Source organism: Pantherophis guttatus, chromosome 2, assembly GCF_059756535.1.
Source record: "Pantherophis guttatus breed Tessera chromosome 2, ASM5975653v1, whole genome shotgun sequence".
Lineage (NCBI taxonomy): Eukaryota > Metazoa > Chordata > Lepidosauria > Squamata > Colubridae > Pantherophis > Pantherophis guttatus.
Window position 1 is genome coordinate 77319153 of NC_142064.1, and position 27278 is coordinate 77346430.

Sequence of the window (27278 nt, forward strand, 5' to 3'; positions counted from 1 at the left end):
TCACAACAATAAGATAATTCATAATTAATTACATAATATTTTATTTAAATATCCTCATGTATATATAAAAATAAAAACAACCACCCGAGTGACATTATAATTATATTCCATATAGTTGTAATTGTGGTTTTCATCAGGATTATAAATCCCCATCATCTTTGTGGGTAACAGCCAGATCTTCTGCATGCCCCAGCATGACTCTCTTGCCTTGTAACTCAAAATAGATATAATATATTTATCGGTAAAAGAAATCCAAAATAGATAGTTCAAATCCAACAATGTAAGGCTCTTTCCACATCCCAAAATCACGGCATTGCAGAGATCTGCCACTTTCCTCAAGATAGTATTAAACGATAATTCGCCTCCAATATCTTTTCACATGTTCATTTATTTTTTTAAAATCCCTGGCTTCACTGTTGCTTGATTTAGAAACTACTATTTCTACGAAATCTGTTTCTTTTCTTTTTCTTTTGCGGGTTGCATTTCCATCCAGATTTCCTTCCTACAAGTTGTGTTTCAGCTGATCGGTTGTCATTCTGCTTTGTAAATTGATCTTGTTGGTTTTGTTTTATTATCCCATATGTCTTTTCCTTCACTTGTATATCAACTGGTTGATTTACGCACTTGTTTGTAAGTTGATAGTTAATCACATTAGAATCAGATGACACTGCTCTCAAATTTATAGACATTATAGATTTCTTCTTGAGGAGATTGTAAGAAGGGATGAGATTGTGAATCAGCAACTTGAAAAATTTAAGTTGGAAATCAAAGAAATTGGTGAATTGGTGAAATCTAAGTTTGGCTTTCTGGATCGAAAGATTTTAAAAGTAGCTAATGGCTTAGCAGACTTTATGACTCAGTTGGAAGCAAATACTAACTCTAAAATGAAAGAAACTGAGGAGAATTTGGATGACAAGATCCAAAAAATTAAAAAGGATTTGGCAAACATTCAGGATAATAGTTCAGAAGACAAACTTAAAATGGAGGCTGATCAAAAGACTGTTATTGAAGAAAATGTACAACAGAGGATTGAAAGAGAAGTTTTAATGATCCAATACAATTTTACAGAATATGCAATTAGACTGAGAGGTTTGCAGGAAGATGACAGAGATGATTTAAGGAAGATATCTTCTGAAATTCTGGCTGGGATTTTAAAGGTTCAACCTGATGAAGTGTTTTGCAGGATTAACAGAATTTATAGAATAAACTCCTGGTTGGCAAAACAAAGGCAATTGCCTAGAGATGTGGTGATTTATTTTACAGACAAAGAAATTAGAAATAATATTGTCCAGAATTCTTATGATTCTGCTTTGCAATTTCGTGGAAGAAAGATTTGGATTTTTAAGGAACTCCCGCCCAAGATGTTAATGGAGAGGAAGAAATTTGGTTTTCTAGTGAATGAGTTAAAAAAAAGGAATATTCTATTTAGGTGGGACGTCCCAGTTGGTTTAATATTGAGACACCAAGGAGTAAGATACCAACTGGATACTGTCGAAAAAGCGGAAGAATTTTATCAAAAAATTTTAAAAATAAATTTAACATCTTTAGGCATAACACAGGACAAGCAAAAGGAGTTGGAAATAAAGGGAAAACATCAAATTACAGAGGTTGTGGTAGATAAACTGTCTTTGGACTCCTTGGATACCCCAGTCATTCTGTATTCTTCATTTGGCTCTCTTCAGCCAAGCTACAGTTTTATTGCAATGTCACATAGTTGGTAACACTTAATGCAAGTTCAAATGAGAATTTAAAAAAAGAGTGATAAAACAAAGTACGGTAGCTATCTTTTCAGGCAATGTATTTTTCATGTTAATGAAGGTATACTAAAATAATATAAAGTCTCTTAAGTCAAATATTCCAAGACAATGTAGCTTGAATGAGTGTCTTATGTTTTAGACAACATAGTAATAAAGTTTTTGTTTGGTAGTACAACCATTTTTTCCAGATTTCCAAGCTATTTAAAATGATAAATGTGATTATGTGAAGAGTTCCTTCATGTTCCCCAAGTAATTATCCACTACAGTTTTAGTTTTTTTTTAAACTGGGAGATTCCTGAAACCTGATCACAGAGACTATCTGCTTTCAGATAGTCTGAAAAAAAAAAGAAGAGAAAGAAAGGGCACTTGACCCCTGTTCCTGTATGGATTTTCTGCATGGAGAAGTGACAGCAATCAGCACTAAGAGAAGTGAAAAATCAAGAAGTGGCAGCTCTTTATCTGAACACAGTGACAAAGCAGCCTTTGATTCCAGCCTTCACGTAACTATTGGATTTCCAGAATTGTGTTCAGAACAGTCTTAAAAGGTAGAAAACAACATGCAAGGATTTTTTAAAAAATATCTGTTCTGTTTCTCCCCACCCCCACCCCCGAGATTTATCTACCATTTCAAGAGGAAAATAATTTTGGTGATTTGTATCAGCCTCTTCTAACCTAGTGCCTCCAGATGTGTGAATTTCTGTATGACCATCTTTTCTAGCCAGCATGGCTATTAATGTGGATTCAGGTGCTGGGAGTATATTTGTGGGAGTGGGGCATTCAGTCTGAAGAGAGCTGGTTTAGATATCACCTATGTTATAAAAGTCTAAGGTTAAGCAAAAGGTAAAGGTTTCCCCTGCCCAGCCTTGTCCAACTCTAGGAAGTGCTGCTTATCTCCGTTTCTTAGCCAAAGGAGCCAACATTGTCCAAAGACACATTCCATGATGTTTATATGCTGAAGTGCACGGAACACTGTTACCTTCCCACCGAAGTGATACCTATTTATCTACTCGCATTTGCATGTTTTCAAACTGGACAAGAACAGGAGCTCAGCCCATCATGCGGCACTTGGGTCTTGAAACTGCTGACCTTCAGGTCAACAAGCCCAGCATCTCACCCACTGGGCCACCATGACCCATCAGGCAAAACAAAACAAATTCCAAAAATAGGAAATGAAATTGTATTGCACGGTTTCCTAAACGAGATAACCCAACATGCTATCACGGCAGAAGTTTACGATTATGAAATGGCTTTCACAGCGCAAAGTTCATCCATTTTATTCTGGTTGTATTGACACTTGTAGTTTCCCCAAATATGGGAAAGTAAATCATTAGTAGATCTGGTTCTGCCTTGCAGATTGTGTGTGTGTGTGTGTGTGTTGCAAACTCCCTTGTTATCATCTTTTAACGACCCCATAATCCCTTGCGGGGTGGAGTCTGGGCAACTGAATGGAGCTAGCATAGTGTTTACTGGCCAGATGCCCTTCCTATTGCGAATGTGCAGTTTTGTTCAGCAGATATATTCTCATTATGCCCAGAGAGAGAAATATCTGCCTCTACCTAGGATTGAACTCACAGCCTTCTGATTGTGAGGCAAGAGCTCCACCTCTAGGCCACCGCACCACTCTTTGCAAACTCCCTTGCTATGATGTATTGAAATTCAGCACTGGCACCCAAGACTTTTCTGGATTAAAAGTATATAGTTCTTTTCATTTGTATAGCACTGATCAAGTTTCAGACCTGTTAGAGAGGCACTTTTTTAGCAATTGTTAGATAATCCCTTTTATCTCTCTTGAGTCTCCAACTTTGTTCAGTTTGTTCTCCCTTTGTTTAATTCAATGTGTCTTCTGAACAATGGCAATGTTTATGGGACAAATTGTTCCTGTTAGCTGCAGTGTACAGTACATGAATTCTTAATTTCTCATCCTAATGAAATGATGAGTTTCGAGATATGGGAAGAAATTTGTACAATTCATATTGTAGTTGGCACCAGCCTAATTTTGCAATGTTGATCCAACCTTGCATATAGTGGAATGGAGGTGGCCTAAGGTAAAAATGTTTATATAAGCAAAAGAAACATGCAGATAACCTTTAGGAAATTGTGCTTACAAAAATGTGTGTTAGGTAAAACTGCAGAGAGTACAAAACAGTAGATACATTCAAGTGATATCCAAGATTTTTAACTTTTTTAAAAAAAAATCCAGACTGTGGAAGAAAAGAGACTATTCAAATCTAAGATGGGGAAACTGTATAACCCAAACAGGTGTAATTTTTGGAATGGAGATGTGTCACTTCAAAAACAAACAATTCATATTTCAATCTCACATCATTGGAGAATTTTTGGTAGGGCTCTCCCCGCTCCCTCCTCCCAACGGGGGGATAGGTTTGATTCCCGACCCCTCCTGCTCCCCTCTTCTGGAGCCAGTGTCCTTCCCATTGATTTGTATTTTATTTTGGGAAACTGTTTTTTTTTTATTCTTCTGATGATACAGGAAAGAGAGCATAATAAAGAGATGGTGTTAGTTTAAAAACAACACCAAAGAGTCAGAATCTCACTTCCTAACACTTGTCAGCAGAGAAGCACTGTATTGTAGTTTTAGTTCAAAACATCTGGAGGGCTACAGCTGTTTTCTGTATTGTGCAGTTTCTGCACCAATATCAACGCAACCAAAACATATCTCTACTGTTAACTTTTTACATATACAAGATTGCTTTGTATATTTATTAATCAAATTTATATAGTCGCCCATCTCACCAAAAGGTGTGGTGCACAACAAGATTAAAGAAGTAACAAAATAACACAGCTCACAAAACAATAAAGAAAGCAAACAATCAATCCTCAAGTCCAGGGATGTGTTAAGACACTTGGAAATTTTGAATCTATTTTGATGTACATATGTTTTCATGGGCAGAAAGGATTTTCTCTGTAGTAACATTGATTCTTCCATACTATTTTCTGAATATTTGTGCAATTTGGGGTTTATGCATCTAGACGTGACTGATTGGTTAGTCCCCACACTGGGAAAGGTAGTGAGATCAATGAACATTACTATTGGGATATTAGATTTGTTGAGATTCCAAACAAATTACTTAAAACCTAACCCTGACTGATCTGGTTTGAGATTGTCACTAAGAGTAAATTTTAAAAGGAAGTGATGAATAAGACCTTTCAAAAAAAGCCCAGCCTGATCTATTTGCTATAAATTAAAATCAACGCTGCCGCTTTGCAACATAAGTAAAGTTAAATGGCTACGTTAGCAGATCTCGTTTTGCAAGAGGGATTTGTGTGCATTTTCATCCAAGAGTCCCCATCGAGAAAGACGCTTCTGTTTAAGTTAAGAAAGAATAAAGGTTCATGATCCCTGCAATACCATTTTCTATAAAGAAAATTCTCCGTCTTCTGCTACTTTTTAAGAGAAGGCCAACCTGAAGCCCGAGATTGTTCCAGCTTCAATCGCCATGTTTCTCTCTCATCTAATACACACAGCAGGACTCCTTGAAGGGTACAGATTAAACTGTTAGGGTTATTTGAAAAAGTGTCTGAAGGTTTTCTACTAGCCATAAAGAATTGCATTATAAAGATTCGTAAGTTGTAAGGGCAAGAGATGGTCCCTTCGCCTTTTGGTGCTGGACCTCATAAAAGGAAATTTCTTTTAATCACTGAAAGGTTCTTCCTATTGTCAGCCTGCAAGAACTTTTCCATATAAAGTTAAACAACGAGTTCTGGTTCAACATGTAGACTGGGAGAATACAAACTTAGGTCTTTCGGGATAGTTTTCTGCATCAAAAGAGACAAACATTTTAAGGGCAACACAATAATGTCATCAACATTGGCTAAGACAGCAGAGAGAGAATTAGGAAGACCTTTCTTTGTAGACGTAAATTAAGAAACTTCCCACAGATAGCAGGCGCTGCAGAAATTCAACATGTTTCATTTTTGAAACGCACTCCTATTTAGTTTTTTCCCCCCTCTTCTTTTATGTCTGCTGTCTTCCTTTCCTATGGTATGTATTTCTTTTAAATTTAATAGGGTTGTGGAAAAACACCTCCCAGAGGAGAATCTGGAAAATACAAATTCTTCCTTCCCATGTTTGTCTCTAGAAAGGTTTTAAGAGGTTGGGAAGCAGCAACCTTATCATTCCACTCTCCTCACCGCTTGGTGAGGATTTCAACCCTTGGTGAGTGATAATCAACTAAGATGATTAAAGGCCTGGAGACAAAAACATAAGAACGGTTGCAGGATTTGGGTTTGGCTAGTCTAGAGAAAAAAAGGACGGTGTGATGGTGGGACACATACACACACACACACACACACACACACACACACACACACACACACGATAGCAGTATCCCAGTATTTGAGAAGTTGCCACAAAGAGGAGGGGGGTCAACTTATTTTCCAAAGCACCAGAGGACAGGACAAGAAAATGGATGGAAACTAATCAAGGAGAGAAGCGACCTGGAATTAAGGAGAAACTTTCTGACAGTGAGAACAATTAACCAACGGAACAGCTTGCCTTCAGAGGTTTTGGGTGCTTCATCACTGGAGGTTTTTAAGAAGAGTCTGGAAAATCACTTGTCTGAAATGGTATAGGGCAGGGAAGTCAAATTTGCGGCCTGCAGGCCAGATGCGTCACATGCTGGCCACACCCACCCGTTTTAGCGAAGGGGAAAAAAGTTGAGATATGTGACAACAACGTGACGCTGCGAGTGTGACACCCCTGGTATAGGGTCTCCTACTTGAGCAGGGGGTTGGATTAGAAGACCTCAAAACTCCCTTCCAGCTCTATTCTGGTTGATGGTATTTGGGCTAAAACCAGATGCAAGCACTTTCCTGTAAAATAGACCCACAACTGTTACGGAAGGGACAGAAATCTCTGGACTTTCTCCATCTCCTGCTAGCCAGCCAATTGATCAGTAGTAGCGTATGCAGCCAGAAGGGTGTACAGTGGTAGACTTGGAAGTTATGCTGAAGCTACCATGTATGCCTGTAGACTATCTTCTTTGAAGGAAGAAGCCACAATTGCAGGAATTGATGTTGGACAGCCAGGAGGAGTGATTGAACACGATGGGACAAAGAGGACCACAGGCAGAAATAGCTAAGAACATCCTGAAGGATGTATCTTGCCACAAAAGATGTCTGAGACAGAGATGAAGCTTGCTGTGAAGTGATTCACTGGATCTGGAATTTCCAAGAGAGAGAAATAGAACAACGACCCAGATTCTGTGTAAAGAAAGATTATATTAAAAGTAAAAGCAGACTGGAAGAACTGAAGAAAACACTTCAAGAAGCAGTGTCAGATATTGGCAGACACTATCGTAACTGGACTCAGTCCTCAAAGCTAAGAAAAGCACTAAAAAGCTCAGTAAATAGGCTGGCAAGGAACTACTTGGGCTGTAGGAGTAAGACTTATAGTAGCAACACTAAAGTTGAGAAATGGTCCTTTGAGAATGAAACCCTGTTTCCACTTGTTGCCCTGCTTATTTTTAAGCCATCCAAAATAGACCCAAGATAGTTGTGGGATGATTTCATACCAAGAAGGATGGAGTTAATACAAAAGAGATATTGTACACCGGAAGAGTCAATACATTAGCTAACATCTTTAGTGGGAATTATTTTAATTAAACATGTTTCATGTATATGTTTATTCATCTGCTCCACCTTGAAGTTAGTTAACAGTTCTTAAAAGCAAGATCAGATATTAAAGCCAAAGTAGTCTATAGCATGAACACTATAAGCCAAGTTGTGGTTTGTGTTCATAGGTTATATCCAATTAGTCACAATTTTCAAGTACCCAAATACATTTGATATGTAGATTCTAGAACAGGGGTCTCCAACCTTGGCAACTTTAAGCCTGGTGGACTTTAAGCCTTGTGGAATTCTGGGAGTTGAAGTCCACCAGGCTTAAAGTTGCCAAGGTTGGAGACCCCTGATCTAGATCACACTATAGCTTGTGTGAATGAGATCGAACCCATTCATGGTTTATGCCTATATTTCTTCATTTCATTCAACCACCCATCCTACTAAATCTGAAGACAGCCAAGGGTGATGGAAATTTCAGCAGAATGTCAAACTAACTTTTCCAACTCTGATCTGCCTGGACATCTTGTCTCCCTGCTATAAAGCAAAAGGGAATTAAAGACACCACAAGATGATGTAACTTTCTGGATGTGTGGAAAAACAGTCAAAGCACCATTCAAACACAGGATACCTTTAATTTTTCAACAGCTGGAAAAGTGATACATGTTGTGTAATATGCAGAGACTGTTTAGTTCACCTTGCTCTTTTCTTATAAAGTCTTTGGGAAGATTTTTCATGAATTGGCCATTTTTGTCCCAAAGCCCATTATTACTTCATTTGCAAAACCACAGCCAGAACAATAGCTGTTAATTTTTACATACCTGTTGTAACAGCTTTCCAGTGATCTTTTAATATTGAACTCCCAACTTACCCCTGCAAAGCAAATATATTATTGTTGACCCTTTTCTGACAGCAGTGGGGCATCTCCTAATTGTCATGTTCTCTCCAGGTGTAGGTGTTTCCTGCTACCCATCTTCTCTTATCCACCTCAGACTCCCTTCTACTTTAGGATTGGTTGAAATATTCTGCATACTTGTCCTAGTAGATGTTCCAATTCTCCATTAGGCACAGTCTCTAATCTTCACATTCTTTCATATTGACAATATCTGAGGATAATTTTTCAAGAAAAGTTAGGAGTCCCTGATTTCTGCCTCAAAGCTTTCTACTTTTGAGGGTAGCCAGCATTTAAAGTTCCATAGATAATGTGCCAAATAATGGATAAAATAGTATTCACTTGAAGGTAGATATATCTATTTATCACAGTCTCCTCTGACACCCACCAGATGTGTTGGCTGAGTATTCTGGGAACTGAAATCCAAACCACCTGGAAAGTACCATCTGGGGAGGGGCTGATTGATCCCATTTGTGCTCCATTCTTCAAAGAATCCAGGACAGGGTTGCTGTAAGGGTTACTGACTGTATCTTCACAATCAACATGTGAAAAAGTAGGTTGGGCTGAGAGAAATACATTGATTGGCCCAAGATCACTTAGAAAGTGTAATGGACTGAACAGGAATTGGAACTGAGAACTCCAAATTATTTCTGGTTTCATTTTTACATTTTTTTTTATTACACTCCAGATCCACCGTGTACATATTTCATTGTGTTACCACCTGGACTCTTTATCATACAGCAGCCTTCTTTTAAGCAATACCAATTTTTTTTCTCCATAAATGGTTATATTTGCTATAGTTTTGCTCAGCTAGAAGACACAAAGGCAACTTTTCTGGCCCGCTGCTGAAATTTACCAGATGTCCTTATTGGTAAATGCTCTGTAATAATCTTAGGTGGAAATCTAATCTCATCCCATATTTTAGATTACAAATGAGACGCACAAATTATGCCATAGCAATGGCTTTGGATTTTCCATTCTGTGCAAACTCCCAACCTTATGCATGAGAGAAATGTGATGGCAGGTTGGCATTTCGACAAGAGCAAGATTTGTCTTTATGCCATCCAAACAAGAGGATGCAAAAAGAAAATGAAATTTGTGATGGGACAGCTTTATGTCTTCCCATTGTTGCAGTCCAGAAAAATTCTAACTGCAGCTGTTAAATCAGTTGCTGTACTAATTTTAATGGACCTGCTTCTCATCTGTTACTAAGTGCCTCCAGAGCTAAGTGATGAAGAAGAACAAGGTAATTTAGTATGAAGATAAAAGTAGCCTTTATAGAAACTGCTGATGTTTGGAAAACCAAAAGGGCTGATAAGAGCAATTAATGATTGTGAAATCTGCTGTCCTTATTCTATGAGACTAATAAACATGTTTAAAAGGGGAGAAAGATTAAAATACTTATTGATCGACTAATAGGTAAAGGTAAGGTTTAAAAGCAAAGCATTGACCAATATATATTATATTAATTAAACCTTTCCCATCATTGTGAATGAACAAGAACAGATAAGTTGTATCTGCAGGTTCTTGAATTGATTCTAGATTGATTGCTCTTCAGAGATCTAATGCCAATACAATGCACACATCACTTTTCAAAAAATATTTTTTGTACTCCTGAGTGAAAGTGAAAAGATGCACCTTATCTTCTTGATGTACTTACTTGTATGAAGTTACAAAGTCTACAGTTGATTTGAAGGTCTTTGGTCACCAGGGATGCGAGGACCAATATAAATAAAATGTTTTGTGATCTGCTTTAAAGGACATCTTTTTCACTTTGATTCAGAACTGTAATAATAATTTTAAAGACGGATATAATTTTTGTTAATTATTTATGGGCTGAGTGACAGCTCAGTAAATTAATTTACAATATTGGGCCAGGTAGGATATACCGAACAACAACAGAACAGTAGAACAATGCTATGATGCTAAAACGATTTTAAAGATATCTTGAAGTCTCAAGCTCAATTATTACTGACTGCATCTGTACAGCTTTCCCAACAGTATTACAAAGAAGTTTGCTGTTGCTTTCATTTGTGTTTTTTTAAAAAGATTTGCCCGTTTAGTCAGAATCTCCAGTGATTCCTCTATCCAATTATTAAACAGAGCTGACTGGGATCCTCCAAAATTGGCTAGGTACTGCTACTTGATAAAAGATATAAATCAAGGTCTCAGCCCAATTGCCTTCAATCCATACCGGAAATGTATACAAAATGCAAAGGATACAATGACCTTTGAAGTGTGGCTTTTTTAATGCTTTAGAATAGGGTTTGTCAACCTCAGCCACTTTAAGATGTGTGGATTTTAAGGAATTTCCTTGCTAACATGCCAGGAAGTTGAAGTTGTTGAGAATCACTGCTCTTAGTTAATGTTGGGGACACAGTTATTGGATTATATGGATTCAGCCCTGCATTTCCTGCAACATGTTGTAATGCTGTATCCATCTCCAATTATGTAGTGCCAGTTTTCTGGGGCAGCTATGAGTCCATTTGACTCAGCTTCAACCTGACTTTCATAAATGGCAACACCAAGATGACCTTTAAGCAACTTACAGCATTTTTATCAGATTTTTTTTTCGGAAGTTGTACCTGAAATTAATAGTCTTTTTTTTCCAGTCCAGGTGACTGCAAAATGTGTGATCCATAGATGCTATCTGGGAAACATTGTCCGAATCATTTAGGGTACCCTGTTTGTTTTTACATAGCATTCAATCCTGACTTTGGAGTGGTGTGGTGGCCTAGAGGTGGAGCTCTCGCCTCACAGTCAGGAGGCTGTGAGTTCGATCCTAGGTAGAGGCAGATATTTCTCTCTCTCGGCACACTGAAAATAGATCTGCTGAACAAAACTCCGCATTGGCAACAGGAAGGGCATCTGGCCATTAAACACTCTGCTAGCTCCATTCAGTTGCTCACACTCCACCCTGCAAGGGATTATGGGGTCATTAAAAGGTGGTGATGATTCAATCCTGACTTTATAGAGAGTCAAGGGTGATTTCTATTGCACTAGTGAAGAAATCACTATGGTGGGATTTTGTCAATCCTGATTTTACTGTGTGAAATAGTGGAGACATTGATTATCAGATTAGGTTTTTTAAAAAACTTATTTTATCTCACCCACATACTTCACACTCACTGAAATGTAGATATCTGAATATTCTTGTTAACAGCTGATTCGGAATGGTATTTTCCATCACCTTAATTCACTAGATAATATTCCAACTTTGAATGAGATATTGGATGTTTATACAGAGATTATCAAGACAGATTTACAGTTTGAACCCAAGACAGACTTCCTTTCGAATATAAGAATATTTTATTTTTGAAATTACTGACCAAATGGCCAACAAAATTTATTTGCATTAATACAGCTGTAAAAAGAAAGTAATCCTGCAAAATATTAATTTCATGTTTTCATTGAAAAGAAACACACACAAAAAAATCTGAAGCAAAATGGTTCATTTAGGACTTTGCCCAATAAGAACATGGAAAGCACATTTTTAGAGTATCTATGATATTAAATATTACTGTAGTACATTTTTATGTTAATTTAAAGAAGACAGAATGAAAAAAAATTTCAATAACTAACCGATACATAAAAGCTAAAGGGAGAAAACTATGTGTACAGGACAAATGTCATACTATATGAGTCTGAATAAAACAAATTAACATACTTTTTTTTAAAAGCGGGGGAATAACCATTATTGAGTTGCTCCTATTATATCTGATAACACACCCAGTATTTTCTAGGTCTTGTATAAAGATGAGGAAAAAAAATAATCTCTGGCTGCAAGTTTGTAATCTCATAGGCTTGTTACATTTAAAAAGAGATGAGGCTAGAAAATCAACTCAACACCCCAAACGTAATTCTTTATAACTAGTCATTAATGTTTAATGGCCAGGTAGAATAGATACTGATGGAAGCAGTTGGAGAAGAGGAATATCGAAATGACAATTGATTCCAGACGAGTTAATGGGGGATGCTGTATAATCTCCTCTCCTTTTTTTTTTTTTTTTTTGTCTCTTCAAAGCAGAAGTGAGGAAACAATACACTTTGCTAAGGAACAAAGATCCACAAGAGTTGTATTATGTTGGGAACATGAAATCTAAACTGCAGATCATGCTTCAAAATTTGTGTAGAAACATATTTTTCTCTACCTGGATAGCTGTTGTCCAACTCACGTTGGTTGAAGTCCATCAGAAGTGATGCCACGGCAGAGCATGGTACCTTTTGAACATCATCTCACAAAGTCTTCTCTAGAAAAGAAAAAGCTTTTGTTTGAATCACTAAAGCTCAGACTTCTGGTTCAAAGAGATTTAAGATATATGGACTTCAACAATTCCTCAGGCAGCATACAAAAGATATATGGACTTCCGCAATTCTTCAGGCAGCATACTATAGAAGCTATAGAAAATAGGGATAATTTCAAGGCTTCCTAGATCTGGAAGAAGCCTTCATGCTTCATTCTCAGCTTCATCCTAAAGTTTGTTGTGCACAAGGAAATATATAAGAAAAACTGTGAAGCAACAGGAAGCAGCATAGAAAATAGGACTGGACCAGAGGTGGTAGGTTCATAAACCCACCCAGATATAATGCCGTCCTATTTAGCCATGTTTTTGAGCAAACACATGCACGAAAGGCCAGGCGCATGCACGGAAGACATGTGCGCCCAAAGCGCACATGCGCTAAACTGGTGGTAAGCATTTCTGAAACCCACTGCTGGACTGGACACACCTAATCAGGGATCTGATCAAGTAGAGTTTTAAAATAGTCAGTTTCAAAAGTCCATTCCAATTTGAAAAGAAAAAGAAAAACACCAGCAGGATCATACCTGTATCGGGAACATCTCCTAAGTTGCAGAAGTCAGCAAATTGATAATGTTCCCCTGTCAGTAGATATACCGCGAAAGGGAATGCTATAGAACAGTATTTCTCAACCATGGCAACTTTAAGATATATGGACTTCAACTCCCACAATTCTTCAGGCAGCACACTAGAGAAGCTATAGAAAATAGAGATCAATTCAAGGATTCCTAGATCTGGAAGAAGTCTTCATACTGCATTCTCTGCTTAATCCTAAAGTCTGACACAGACATCCTGAAGCTCAGAAACGTGGGAATTCGGAATTCACTTTAGTTGTTGTTGTTTTGATGAACACTAGTGGGAAGATGGAGAAGGAGACAGGGACATGCTTCCAAGTATTAAAAAGGGGCTTGTTCACAAAATGTGGTTAGGGCCTATGTCAATGAAATCACGATATGACTCTCATGGAAAGTACATAATCATATATTAATGCATGTTTGTGTGTTGTTGTATATGGGGGCGGGGCGGCTTAGAGAACTATTAAATGGCTTGAAATGGAATAGAAATTGGGGTTGCCAACTCAACCTGCTAATTCTCTCTTTCTTTCTCTGTCTCTCTCACCAACAGTTGAATGGACCTCTGTAAAGGCATCTCTCAGGATCGTGTTGAAGCTGCTGAGGTTGGGCTTCTGACAACTTCAGTCTCTGCTCGGTTTCCCACACCCTGTTCTGACCCAGCCTTCACGAGCCGCACTCAACAACCTACCCGTGAGGAGAAACCCCTTTTTATTTAGAAAGGCAGAAATACACTGACAAAGCTCCAGGTCATACATCCATAGGTAATTCACAAGCCATAACAGAGTTCCCCACAGGGAGCCTCAATTAGCACTTCAATCCCAACACAAAGAGTCCTGATCAACCTGGTTAGTGGCAAGGAAATCCTGGCAAGGAATCTGCCAGAGGGAACTCTTCTGGAGCATGAATGGATGTCTCCAACAACCATGCCTCCCATACCCCTCCTCCTTATATCCCAGCCAGGGAGGGGCTTGTTAACATTTCCTTCTTTTCCTGGATAGCTGGCCCTTAGTCCTGCATTGCTGTCCTCTCCGCACTTCTCTGCGCATGCGTGTATCTGGGACAGGGCTCAGCTGTTCTTCCCCCTTGCTCAGCTCAGGCCCCCAAAACAGCTGTCTCTCTGCCTGAGTGTGAGTAGATGGGCCCTGCTCTGCATCTGACTCTGAGACCTCCTGCTCCTCAGAGCCTTCTGCCAGCTCCGACGGTAACCCAGGCATCCCCTCCGTCTCCTCTGACTCCTCTGACTCGACTGCCATCTCTGCTGGCAGTCAACGAACCACCACACACAATACAGAAGCTGCTGTTGCTGACTTTGCTGCCACTGATGCATTTGGCTTCCCTGGTCCTTGCTTCCAGAGCTAAGCAACTTGGCCTCGGTCCTCAATTACCACAGTAACTTACTATGGGACTCAGGCAGACAGGCAGAAGAGCGGGTATGTGTGTATGCACAAAATCTGATCTGCAAACTTCAGTACAACCTGGAAATTATAGATAGGTCCTATTGATTTAGGCACATAGTCATTACGGGCACATAGTCATTACAGTATTGTACCTGAAAGCAAACTTGGATAGCCTCTCAGACCTAAATAAGGAGCTTGAGAGAGATCTCTGGAGCTCCTCCAAGCACTCTGGAGTGGGGCCATAGTATTTCTACTACTGCTAAAGTATTTATACCTGGGGAAGAGCAGTGGGGTTCATCAAGCATCTCTTTGCACAGGGAGAAAAGCTCCAGATGTTAGTAGGGTTCAAGTTAATGGATCTAAACTTTAAATTCTGAATGATTAAACTACTTTCTTCTACTCTCTTACAGCTCACACAAGTTCCGTCTCTATTTGCTTTTTGAATTAAAATGTGCAGTACTCTCTGTGTGTGAATAATATGTGGAGCCAAATTGTTTTTAGAAACAGTAACACTTTGTTTTTTATATTATAGTGTACTGAAGTGTAGTTAATGTAGTGTAATAGTGTGGTGCAGTGTGGTGTGGTGCGGTGCGGTATGGTGTATGGTATGGTATGGAATGGTATGGTATGGTATGGTATGGTATAGTATTAGTATTAGTATTAGTATTAGTATTAGTATTAGTATTAGTATTAGTATAGTATATTTATTAAATATGATATGATATCTTTCATGGAAGACATTGTTCTCTTTCCAACTAATCAACCCCACCTCCCGCCCACAAATTTTCCTTGACAGATTTTCCAATTTCAACATATCAAATTGATCTTTTCTCACCTTTTCATTTTTTTAAAAAAAACTTACAGGATCATTCATAATGCTCTTTAATAATGGGTTTGAAATTCTTTGCTAATGACTTGAAAAGCCAGCACTGAAAAGATCGTCTGTCCTCTAATACTCATAATTAGTTTTTAAAAAAATCTGACTCACCCAGGAATGTAATAGGAAAATGCCTCTCCTTGACATGACATTACCACATAAGAGCAACTTATTTTCACCACTTGTTGCAGTTTCTCGGAACTGTCTCATGTTGATAAACAAGTCTGTCTTTACTCATTAAGAAACCACAGCAAGCCTATCAGAGTTATTAATATTTAAAAAAAATAATCCAGGGAGTCATTTATGACATGGGTGAGTGAGCTTCATCAGGGTACTTCATAAATAGTAAGATGCTACTTCCTTATCTTTGCAAATTTTTATTTGAATGGAGAGCAGTCTATTTTTAAAAAATGCTTTCTCCTATTTGTTCTTCCTTCCCTTCTTCCCTCCTTCCTTCTTTCCCTCCTTCCTTCTTTCCCTCCCTCCTTCCTTCCCTCCTTCCTTCCTTCCTTCCTTCCTTTCCTTCCTCCCTCCGAGAGTTTGATATATTTCAATAATTGCCAAAAGAATCTAGCAGTGGCAATGATGATCAAGAAAACACTAGCCACCAGCGATATAACACATGGCTACCCATCAAATAGCCAATCTGTGTCTTGTGAAAGTAAGACATGAAAAATAGAACAGATGTGAAAAATATGGTGCTCCCAGATGTTTTGGTCTATAACTTCTAAATTGGTTTTTGTCCGTGATGAATGGGAATTGAAATCTGAAATACCTGGAGATCTCCAATCCCTAAAGTACTACTGTATACTAGGACTATTAGGAATAATCTGGTGATGGATCTCTTGGTATCTGCCAGACATCATGTTCTATCTGATTTTACTATTAATATTTTTAGATTCTTTTAATTAAAAAGAATGAGAAGCTAGCATGTCTTAAAGCAAAACTGCAGTTTCAGGCATCATATTTATTTGCAAAAATACCTCTGGGTCTCATACTGACCCCAAAGGCATTTGGATGGTTAACTAGCCTAAAAAACAGGCAAAAATAAGTTGAGCATCTTCAGCATCTACAGAAAGCAGAAGAAGGGGAAACTAGTTTTCTAGTAAACGGTTGATTTGTGAGTGGTTTTGTAACTTTTTCTCTGTGACAACCGTTTAATTTAGAGCAGCTTGTCTCAACCGTAGCAACTTGAAGATGCTGAGGAATTCTGGGTTGAAGTCTACACACCTTCAAGTTGCCAAGCTTGAGAAAAATGCATTAGAGAAATCCATGACATGTTTCAAAATTCAAACAATATCTATTGGTCCAAAAAGATTAGAGACCCCTGGAATAGAGAAATGTGGACTCAGACCTCAATTTTGACTTTTAATTACTTATCAGTTGGGTACATTGTAATGATTTCATGTTTGAAAACAAATATCAAAACAGAGCTGAGGTTCACCATGACCCTGGACCACTCAACTTATCCATAATAATCTGCAAAATTATGGGTTAGGTTGTGTTAAGAAATCACAGTTGCCACGTTAAGCTTGTCAAAGGAAGAACAGGTTAACAATGACATGAAGCAAAAATAAAATGAATAAAATGAAATCGTCAAGAGTTAAGAATAATTACCCCCGAAGAGGTGTCCTTATTTGGCTGGTTCACATCTCATGCTAAACCATGAAGTGGTTTGTTTGGTTTTAGCTTAGTATGAAGCATGTCATCATGGTTGATAACTTAATGTTGTGTGAAGTCAGCCATTGTATCCTATTCAACAAACCATGGTTAAAAATCTATTAGCTTGGTGCAATGTGTCAACCCTGTCTTTCTCTGTGTCACACTTTCAATAAATCAGCCTTCATTTGATCAATTGCTCACCCTCATAAGGAATTTCTGCTCATTCTAGAAAAGCACAAAGGAGAAAGTGCCCATAACCCTATTGTGATATCTCCGACTCAGCATACAGCAGCAGAAACAACAATGGTTCTCTCCCTCAATGCATTGGAGCATGAAATTGGTTCTACATGGCAGAATCTTGGTCTGGCAGAATGTGTAGAAGAAGCTTCTCACTTTATCCTTTGCTATTCATCATACGAGGATTGGTAGGAATCTGGTGGTAGATAGTAATACTTGATGGAAAAGTGAGGTGAAATTTTCTCAAGAAAGAAATTATGGCACTTGCAAAAATATTGAGCAATGAATATGGCATCAGTCTTATTAACTGCTTTGTCCCCATGTTCTTGGAGAAGAGGGCAAATTCTGACAGCTATCTCCTGAGACCCACCCTGGAATACAGGTAGCCCTTGACTTATGATCATAATTAAGCCAAGATTTCTGTTGCTAAGCAAGACAGTGTTGTCCCATTTTACGTTTCTTGCCTCGGAAGTTAATTGCTGCAATTGTTAAGTTAGTGGCATGGTTGTTAAGTGAATCTGGTTTCCCCATTGACTTTGCTTGTCAGAAGGTCATAAAAGGTGATCACATGACCCTGTGGCACCACAATCGTCATAAATATGAGCCACTTGCCAAGTGCCTGAATTTTGATCACATGACCATGGGGATGCTGCTATGATTGTAAGTGTGAAAAACAACCAGAAATCACTTTTTCATTGCCATTGTAATTTTAATGGTCACTAAACAAATTGTTGTAAGTCGAAGACTACTTTACTACTTAAATCTGTTCTCAGAGAAGTTAAATCCAATGCATTGAATCAGCTAGAAATGAATTGTTCTGAATGACTTTAAATGTTCAAGATAGTGAACGAATCAGTTAAAGTGGAATCCCAAAATTTAAAAAAATGTTTTGAATTTCTCCATACCTTCTTGCTTTACTGGATCATTGACTTTAATGAACCACAAGAAAAAGGGTGGGTTTAGGAAGGAAAAATGATAAGAACAGTTGTAAGATGCACTGAGAAAAGGAAGGCTGAGATGGATGAAATAAATAAACATGTTTCCTCCTAGATTTTCAGGCCTAAAAAGATTCTGACAAGAGTCCATTGTAAAAATCAGTTTTCCTTTTCAGGATTTTTGCCAGGGTAATCCTGTCCACATTTAATCAGGATAAATATCCCCTTATTATATAAGAGGATTCATTCCCAATATTATTCATAGAATTTCAACTCCTGAAATCTACAGTGTTTACTTCTCAGTAGATGCTTCCATGAAATTGTGTCCTAGTTTGCACTGCGCACTAAAGTTGGCTAAAGTGTGTTACATTTGTGGGAACCAGGTTACATCTCTTAAAACATAACTTGGTTTATTTTAGGGGTCCCACATGTTCCACATATATATCTTGTATGCAATTGGCCTGAAAATTACAATACAAAGAAGGCAGATGGGCCTAATCAGGAAACTAAATGTACTGTATTGAATGTGTACGTATGAGCGTCTTTTCAAATAGCAGTTGATTTATAAGGGAAAAGGTATTTAAATGTGCTTTTTAAAATAATTCCTTTATAAGTTAAGGACTACGAATAGAGCCAACTGAGCAATGTCAGCTGAAGTTGTAGCCCCTGAATGGTGTTTCTCTTCCCAACAGCTTTTCCTTGTAACACAACACTCTTCTCTCTCCTGAGCACAATCCAAACTGAGCAGGGGGAAGAAACTCAGCGGATTCTCTCTGGGGAATTTGGCTTTTTGATTTAAATATGTTCTTCTAATCTCACACTTGTTCTTTAACTTGGCATCTCAGGGGAAAGAAAAAGAGGCTTTTCTTAGTTGTTTACAGCAGTGTTTTTCAAATGTGGCAACTTTAAAATGTGTGGACTTCAACTCCCAGAATTCCCCAGTCAGTCCTGCTGGCTGGGGAATTCTGGGAGTTGAAGTCCACACATCTTAAAAGTTGGCCACATTTGAAAAACACTGGTTTATAGCTTGTCAGGGAAAGGATTTGCTTTTTCCCCATTAAATGGTGGTCTGTCAGTGGGTTGTTTCCCCCCCACCAGCCATTTACTTAGGGACTTCATGTTAAAGGCACTACATGAGTGACCATGGGCAGAAACCAGAGAAGGATAAAATCAGTTTGAAATATGGCATCTGTGAGGCCATTTCCTACAATTTTGTAAAAAAAATAGTTTGCTTACCTTGTGGCAGCCGAAATTCTCGGCAAAGGGATACGATCTGCAATGTTGGGGAACATGTAATCCTTTCCCTAAGAGACGCACAACTCCTTTAATGACAGATTCATGGGCGTTGAGGGAATATTTTGCCCATTTTCTGCTCTGCTGCAATGGGAAGCCGCCTTGTGTATTTTGAGGCCAAAAATATACCGTTCCTGTAGGTTTACGTGAGTGTTTCGTGGCAGGAATTCTATTTCGTATGTCCTGCGGCAGCTCCCTGAGGTTGGCTAGGAAGTGAAATGTAAAAGTGTAATACTCATAATTTCTTGGTTGATTGTGAAAAAGGACTCTCTTTTTTCTCTCACAGAAAAAGGCACTTCTTTGATTCCCCCCTCCTTTTTTTTTAATGTTTACGTCTGGTTGATGGTAGCCACAGCCAACTACTTGAAATACCTGTGAGCCTTGTGGGAGCGGGATGATTTTGTATTGGGCAGAGGAAGGAAAAACATTTACAATTAGACAACCTCAAAAAACTAGAAGTCAAACTTTCCCAATATAAAGTTTTCCCCATAAGTTGGATCTATTATTCTCATGCTCAAAATAGGAGGAGGAAGTTGTGTTAGATACATCCACTGCCTTGAGTTGTTTGTAAAAATAATAAAGACGGGATATAAATAAACAAATAAATGCTGGCTGCGAATTTTGGGAGCGATGGTCCTCAGCACATCTGGAAGGCACAATGACAATGAATTTCAGAAACAGTAATAAAAATATTGTAGTAATATATGTCTCCATGTGTTTCTTATAGCCAGAGTAAGAGGCTGAGAGGCATAAACCAAGTTCTTTCACTACAAACTGTGGAGTGAATCAGTCATTCAAAGACTCCAGATATAGAACAAAGATAATATTAACATGAATTGGCCGGGTTCAGGCATCACGTAAAGTGAGAGATTGACAATCCATGGCCCAGTTTAATGTGTACAGAATGCACTACCAGAAAATGCAGGAAAACCACAGATTGTCAGCAGTGTTTTTTTCTCACTTCTTCCCTTTCCTGAAAGAGTTGTGCCAAGTTCCACAAAGTTTTAACCTGACCAAATCCTGCAGAAGTATTACAGAAGCTAAACATGTACAACTCTAAACTCCAGTCACTGGAAATTCCCCTTATGGCCTTGCAAAGCTAAAATTATAACTAAAATCATAACAGTGTGCCCCAAGCCTCCTCCCCTAATAGTTTAGCTTTTGCTAAGGCAGAACATCGGAAGTTGTGTAAACCCTGCTAAGGTGATGTGTGTGCACCATGCGATTTGGTTTAGAGCAGGAAAGGCAGCTTCGGGCCTGCAACCTGCAGAATGCAGTCCTCACTTTTGTGCCCCATAGAGTTTCCCTAAATGTTCTGTAGAAATTCAGCACCCATTTGTCAGCACCCATCCCTCTCCTAGAAGGATGAAATATTTTGAGGAATATTTTTTTAAAAAGACAGAATATTATATTTCCCCAAAGGGAGAAATGGAGAAACATGTATTTTTAGAGGCAGAAAGCAACCATCACTTTCCTTAATAACCCACAGCAGATGTCAGCACTTAAGAGATAAAGAGCTTATTGAAAAAGGAAGACAAGTATCTAGATAGCTCTATTCATAGGCAAAGCAAATACTGCAGGCAGAAATCCATTCAAGACAGGATATTTTGAAATTCCCTGCAGCAAAGTCTGAACAAAGGCAGAGTGATGGGATTAGCCCTCACTAAAGATCCAAAAGAGGACAAAAACCATTAAGCCACAATAGGAATTGCCCAACACTCTTTCAGAACACAAGCCCCTTCATTGCATCATCTCAGAGCAGTCCAAACTCCAACCAAACCTGAGAGCTCAGACCAACACCTAGGATTGTCATTTTCTCTTTTGCCTATATGACCCCTACATGACCCCATAGGAATCTGGCAACAGCCAATAGAATACATGTTCTTGCAGAGGAACAGGAAGCTCAAGTGCAAAGTCCAAAAAAAGTATAACCCCCTCCATTCTTAACTCCATTTTGTCAGCTGCACCAGAACCATAAATGATTCTGTTCATCATTAAACCATCTTTCCAATCAGCCTCCATGTTTCCAGTGCCTATCTCCCAGCTTAGAACTGAACCAGATGGATATTTCTTCCCACAGTACCATTGTACTAGGAGGATAAAACTAATGTTATCTGTGTGTGTGGTTTTTAGTCCTCAAGAAATGAGTTGAATGAATGGATTCAACCATACAGAAATTTAATGTGCCTATTTTGAAAAAATAAAACAAAAACCTTGAATAAAGGGCTGAATATAGTCAGGCTGACCTCCAGGGAGGGAGGGAGGGAAAGAGGGAGGGAGGGAGGGAGGAAGGAAGGAAGGCTCATTGTGAATTTTAAGAAAAAATAATTACTACCAACCAGTGGTGGGTTCCTCCCGGTTCCGCCTGGTTCCGCCGAGCCAGTAGCGGTGATGGTATGACATCACCGAACTGGTTCTGCCCCCCCGCCCCCGCCCACCCTGCATTATTCTTACCTTTTATTTGGTCCCACCCCCAATCTATTGCTGTCTCCTGAGTCCCAGCTGATCGACTGGAAGGACAAAAATTGTTTAAACTCTTGCCCCGGGGCTTCAAAGGGCCGCCCTACAGCTGATCAATGTTAAAAGGCATTGTGATGGTAGACCGGTGCCTCCAAAAACAAATGAGTAGACCGGTGCCTGCAAAAATAAATGGGTAGACCATTGCCTCCAAAAACAAATGAGTAGACCGGTGCCTTCAAAAACAAATGGATAGACCTTTATAGCTCTGCATGCAGTTAAAAGCCTGGTAGACCAGTACCTCTGCTAAATCCTAAAGAATTGTCACATGACCATCAAGCCACTCCCACAAAATAAGCCACGCCCACAGAACCGGTAGTAAAAAAATTTAGAACCCACCCCTGCTACCAACCTGCCTTCCATTGAGGACCTGTATACTGCACGAGTCAAAAAGAGGGCTGGGAAAATATTTACAGACCCCTCACATCCTGGACATAAATTGTTTCAACGCCTACCCTCAAAACGACACTATAGAGCACTGCACACCAGAACAACTAGACACAAGAACAGTTTTTTCCCGAACGCCATCACTCTGCTTAAACAAATAATTCCCTCAACACTGTCAAACTATTAATTAAGTCTGCATTACTATTACTATGAGTCTTCTCATCATTCCTATCACCCATCTCCTCCCACTTATGACTGTATGACTGTAACCTTGTTGCTGGTATCCTTACGATTTATATTGGCTGTTTCCTAATATGATTTGATTGCTTATTTGAACCCTACGACTATCATTAAGTGTTGTACCATATGATTCTTGACAAATGTATCTTTTCTTTTATGTATACCGAGAGCGTATGCACCAAGACAAATTCCTTGTGTGTCACACTTGGCCAATAAAGAATTCTATTCTATTCTATTCTATTCTATTCTATTCTATTCTATTCTATTCTATTCTATTCTATTCTATTCTATTCTATTCTATTCTATTCTATTCTATTTATTAAGGCTACTTGTTCTACCTGTTGTTATTAATTAGAACTTTATATTTAATTTTGGTTGCATATTTTCATAGTGCTTATTTTTATTTCTACATCTTGCAAATCCTTTGCATTTTGGGTTATTAGACTAATGTCATCAGCATAGCACAGGTTACTGATGTTTCTTCCTCCAGTTTTAAAACCACACTCTTCTTCCTCCAATCCAGCTTCGGTTAATATATATTCAGCATATAATAGATTGAAGAAATAAGGCGAGAAGGTTGCCTCACTCCTTTGCTGGGCTGGATCCAGTCTGTTTCACCATGTTCTGTCTGTATTGTGGCTTCCTGACCTGTATATAGATTTCTCATGAGGACAAAGAAATGTTCTGAGAGTCCCATTTTTCTAAGTGCATTCCATTGCTTCACATGAGCAAGAGAATCTTTTTATAACCAAAGAAGTACATACTGATTTCTTTGAGGTATTTTTTTGCTTTCTCAACTATCCAGCATGCATCAGGCATAACATCTGTACAGGTAGTCTTCGACTTACAATTCATTTAGTGACGATGAAGTTACAGCGTCACTGAAAAAAGTGTCTTATAACCGTTTTTCACATTTACAACTGATGAAGCATCTCCATGGTCATGTGATCAAAATTTAGACACTTGGCAAGTGGCTCATATTTATGACGATTGTAGTGTTCTGGGCTCATGTGATCACCTTTTATGGCCTTCTGACAACCAAAGTCAATGCGGGAACCAGATTCATTTAACAATGGTGTTACTTAACAAGTGCAGTGATTCACTTAACAACTGTGGCAAGAATGGTCGAAAAATGGGGCAAAAATCACTTAACCGCTGTCTCACTTAGCGTCAGAAATTTTGGGCTGATTGTGGTCGTAAATCGAGGATTACATGTATACATAACCCTATCTAAGCCTAATGCAAACTCGCAGTGTCACGTTGCTGTCATGTGACATATTGTGACGTTTTCCCCCTTCACGGAAGTGAGGTGGGCATGGCCTGAGCGTGACACATCCGGCCTGCAGGCTGCCAGTTTGACACCCCTGACCTAATGGAAGAAGAAGAACTTAATGTGAAGGGTCCGAAAGGAGCATTTTCAAGAGGTAACTGGACTTTCTTCAAAGAAAAACTGGAACGTCCAGTTGCCTCTTGAAAAAGCACCTTTAGGCCTATTCAGTATAATGCAGGTGAGGCTGGAGCCATTTCTTTCTTTCTTTTTTTTTTTTATTTTAAAAACAAACTTTATTCAATATAAAGAGATAAAAGATTGTACAAAACGTTCTTAACTCTAAAAAAGAAGATACAATTCTAAATTACATATATATACTAAATATACATATATACTAAAACTGACAAACAGGATTATCTATCTATATTTAAACATGTAAATACATATATACATTAACCTTGATTCCTTAATGACGGTGTAATTTTGTTATCCTTAATTTCTTACTGTATTTGACTTTAATTTTTTTTCTTTCAATTGATCCATTCATACCATCTGTCCCATATTTCAAACTATTCCTGTTAAATTAGAAAAAAACTTTTTTACAAATTTGAATAAATTAATTGCAAAATTTATACGGGAGGGGAAAAAACCAAGGATAAATTTAAAAATATTACAAGACGATAAAACCGGAGGAGGCTTTGGCCTACCAGCCTGGGAAAAATATTATAGAGCAGCAAGTCTAATATGGATTAAGGATTGGGTTAATTTGGACAACCAAAGAGTATTAAAATTGGAAAGTCACGACTTATTAAAAGGCTGGCATGCTTACTTGTGGAACATCGGAAACAAAACATACAAACATTTTAAAAATCATATTATAAGAAGTTCACTAATTGACACTTGGTTAGAAATTAAACGTAAGCATTATATGAAAGCCCCAGGCTGGGTATCCACATTAGAGGCAACAATGCACCCCAATACAATGCACCCCAACACACCAGTAACTCAAAAAATAATAAGATACAAAGAAATTCTGGATATTAATGGGAAACTCAAATCACGTCAAGAGCTCAAAGACCAGGGGATAGAAATAGACTGGTGGCCGTATTTATTAATACAAACTAGATATAAAAAGGACAGTGAAGAAGGAGGAATCGATATAAAATCCAACCAATTAGATAAATTATTAGAAATTAAAAGAGGGAAAATTAATTTCAAAGATTTATAAATACCTATTAGAGTTCGACCTGGCAGAAGACATAGTCAAGGGCCAAATGATAGCTTGGGCAAGGAACATTGGAAGAAGTATACAATTAGAAGAGTGGGAAATGATATGGGAAAATAATTGTAGAATAACAAAGGCAACAACGTACAAAGAGAACCACTATAAGATGTGGTATAGGTGGTACCTAGCCCCTGCTAGATTGGCAAAAATGTACCCAAATTGTAATCCGATATGTTGGAAGTGTAGAAAATCACTGGGAACTTTTTATCATCTTTGGTGGCTTTGCCCCAAAATTAAAAAATTCTGGATGAAAATTAGAATATGGATAACAGAAATAACAGAAGAAGAAATCGACCTAAAACCTGAAATTTTTTTATTAGGCATATTCAAAAAAAGTAGTAGAAAAGAAATAAAATACATCACACTACATATAATTACGGCGGCCAGACTAACCCTAGCCCAATCCTGGAAATTAGAACAGTTGCCAACAGAACAACAAATAATTCAAAAAATATTCACATGTGCAGAAATGGATAGATTAACTTTAAAATTAAACAACAAGAAAGACTCACAGTATTACAAAATATGAGCCATTTCATTGGTAAATTAATGATAGGGAATAAGAATTGAATGTGAAAGGCTTATATAACACAAAAGAAGTAGGGAAAACATATGGAGCATGGCTTCTGGAAGCCCTTCAAACTCCTTCACTAGCAGGGCCATTCTGTCCCTCCTTCTGTGGAATGAAGTAACATGTTACATAAGCAACTTGCCTTCTTGCTTCCTATTGTACACTAGGAAGCAGAAGGAAAGTTTCTTATGCTGGGTGCTGGGTCATGTGCAGTGGTGGGATTCAAATTTTTTTACTACTGGTTCTGTGGGCGTGGCTTGGTGGGCATGGCAAAGGAAGGATACTGTAAAATCTCCATTCCCTCCCAATCAGCTGGGACTTGGGAGACAGAGAATAGATGGGGTCGGGGCCAGTCAGAGGTGCTATTTACCGGTTCTCCAAACTACTCAAAATTTCCGCTACCGGTTCCCCAGAACTGGTCAGAACCTGCTGAATACCACCTCTGTGACTAGAGACAAAGGGGATAGAATGGAGCAAGAGGCAGCATTTCAAGCCACTATCCATCTGTCTCTCCCAGAAAGATGCACTGGGAAACTTTTTCTGGATATTTTTGTTTTTCTCTGCAGCCCCTTGTTTGGATCTTGCCCATTTTCAAACTCAGCTTTTCATTGGTCATCTTCTCCCAAGTGTATTCCTTTACCAAAGTTATCCCTATTCCGTTTGGAGAGCTACATTCAGGTAAAGTCCCAAGCCCCCTTATATAATTTATTTCCAACATTCCAAGGGAAAGAATAAAATGTGATACTTCTGAAAAATTAAAACATCTGAGTATTTTATTTTATTTCTCACAATAGCTGCTCTGCCTTCTGTCCTTTACTGCCACGGTCTTCAGTCGACTAGTCTTACGTGATGTCGTTCAACAGACATTACTTAGAGTTTGGGGATTTCTAATGACAAACTCACAAAGTTCTATCGAGTACTAAATTCGCACAAAGTCATTAGTGCTATTTCTGGCCACAATGAGAGGTTGAGAAACGGCTTCTGGATGTTATGGGAGGGCAGTGCTAATGCCGCTGTCAGCCCAAGAGTACGCCTAATGTATCCTCAGACAGTTTCCCAAAAGGCTGAGGCTACGGTGGTCTTCCATCTGTATTCTGATTATAGAAATAATAAATTAGGATAGGACCAGCTTATTTTCTCATCATTCCCCCTTTTTCCATTTCTCCTCATTTTATTATCACCCTGGAAAGACTTTCTTGCAAACTGTTTTTTGTTTTGTTTTTTTTGCGGGCAAATTTTGAGAAAGAAACTGTGGTTCCATATAGATTTTATATTCCACAACACATTTGTTTACTTAGTTATATTTTATCGTAGGTGTTTTATTCTTTGTATTGACAGAAGTTGTAAAACTGCTGAGAATTTGTTTGACTGCAGCCAAGATCAATCACATAAATGAATAAACAACTTTGCTAAAACCAACAGATAAACTTAGAAATATAGCAAACTGACTAATACACACTATCACACTATCACACCAGAGATGGTATTCAGCAGGTTCTGACCAGTTC

The 27278-nt window shown here is 38.4% G+C and overlaps 1 protein-coding gene across 5 annotated transcripts in view; it reads left to right on the forward strand.

Annotated features, from left to right (window-relative positions):
- The window catches only part of CCDC171 (coiled-coil domain containing 171), a 207712-nt gene extending 192752 nt beyond the window's left edge, over positions 1-14960 (forward strand). For all 5 annotated transcript variants that reach the window (XM_034410481.3, XM_034410483.3, XM_087886273.1 and 2 more), the window contains one exon: positions 13650-14960. Coding sequence is in view for 3 of the 5 variants with exons in the window: in XM_034410483.3 (XP_034266374.2) it covers positions 13650-13667 (18 nt within the window). In the remaining 2 variants the exon portion in view is untranslated. The remainder of the gene's footprint in view (positions 1-13649) is intronic.
- The last annotated feature ends 12318 nt before the right edge of the window (positions 14961-27278 follow it).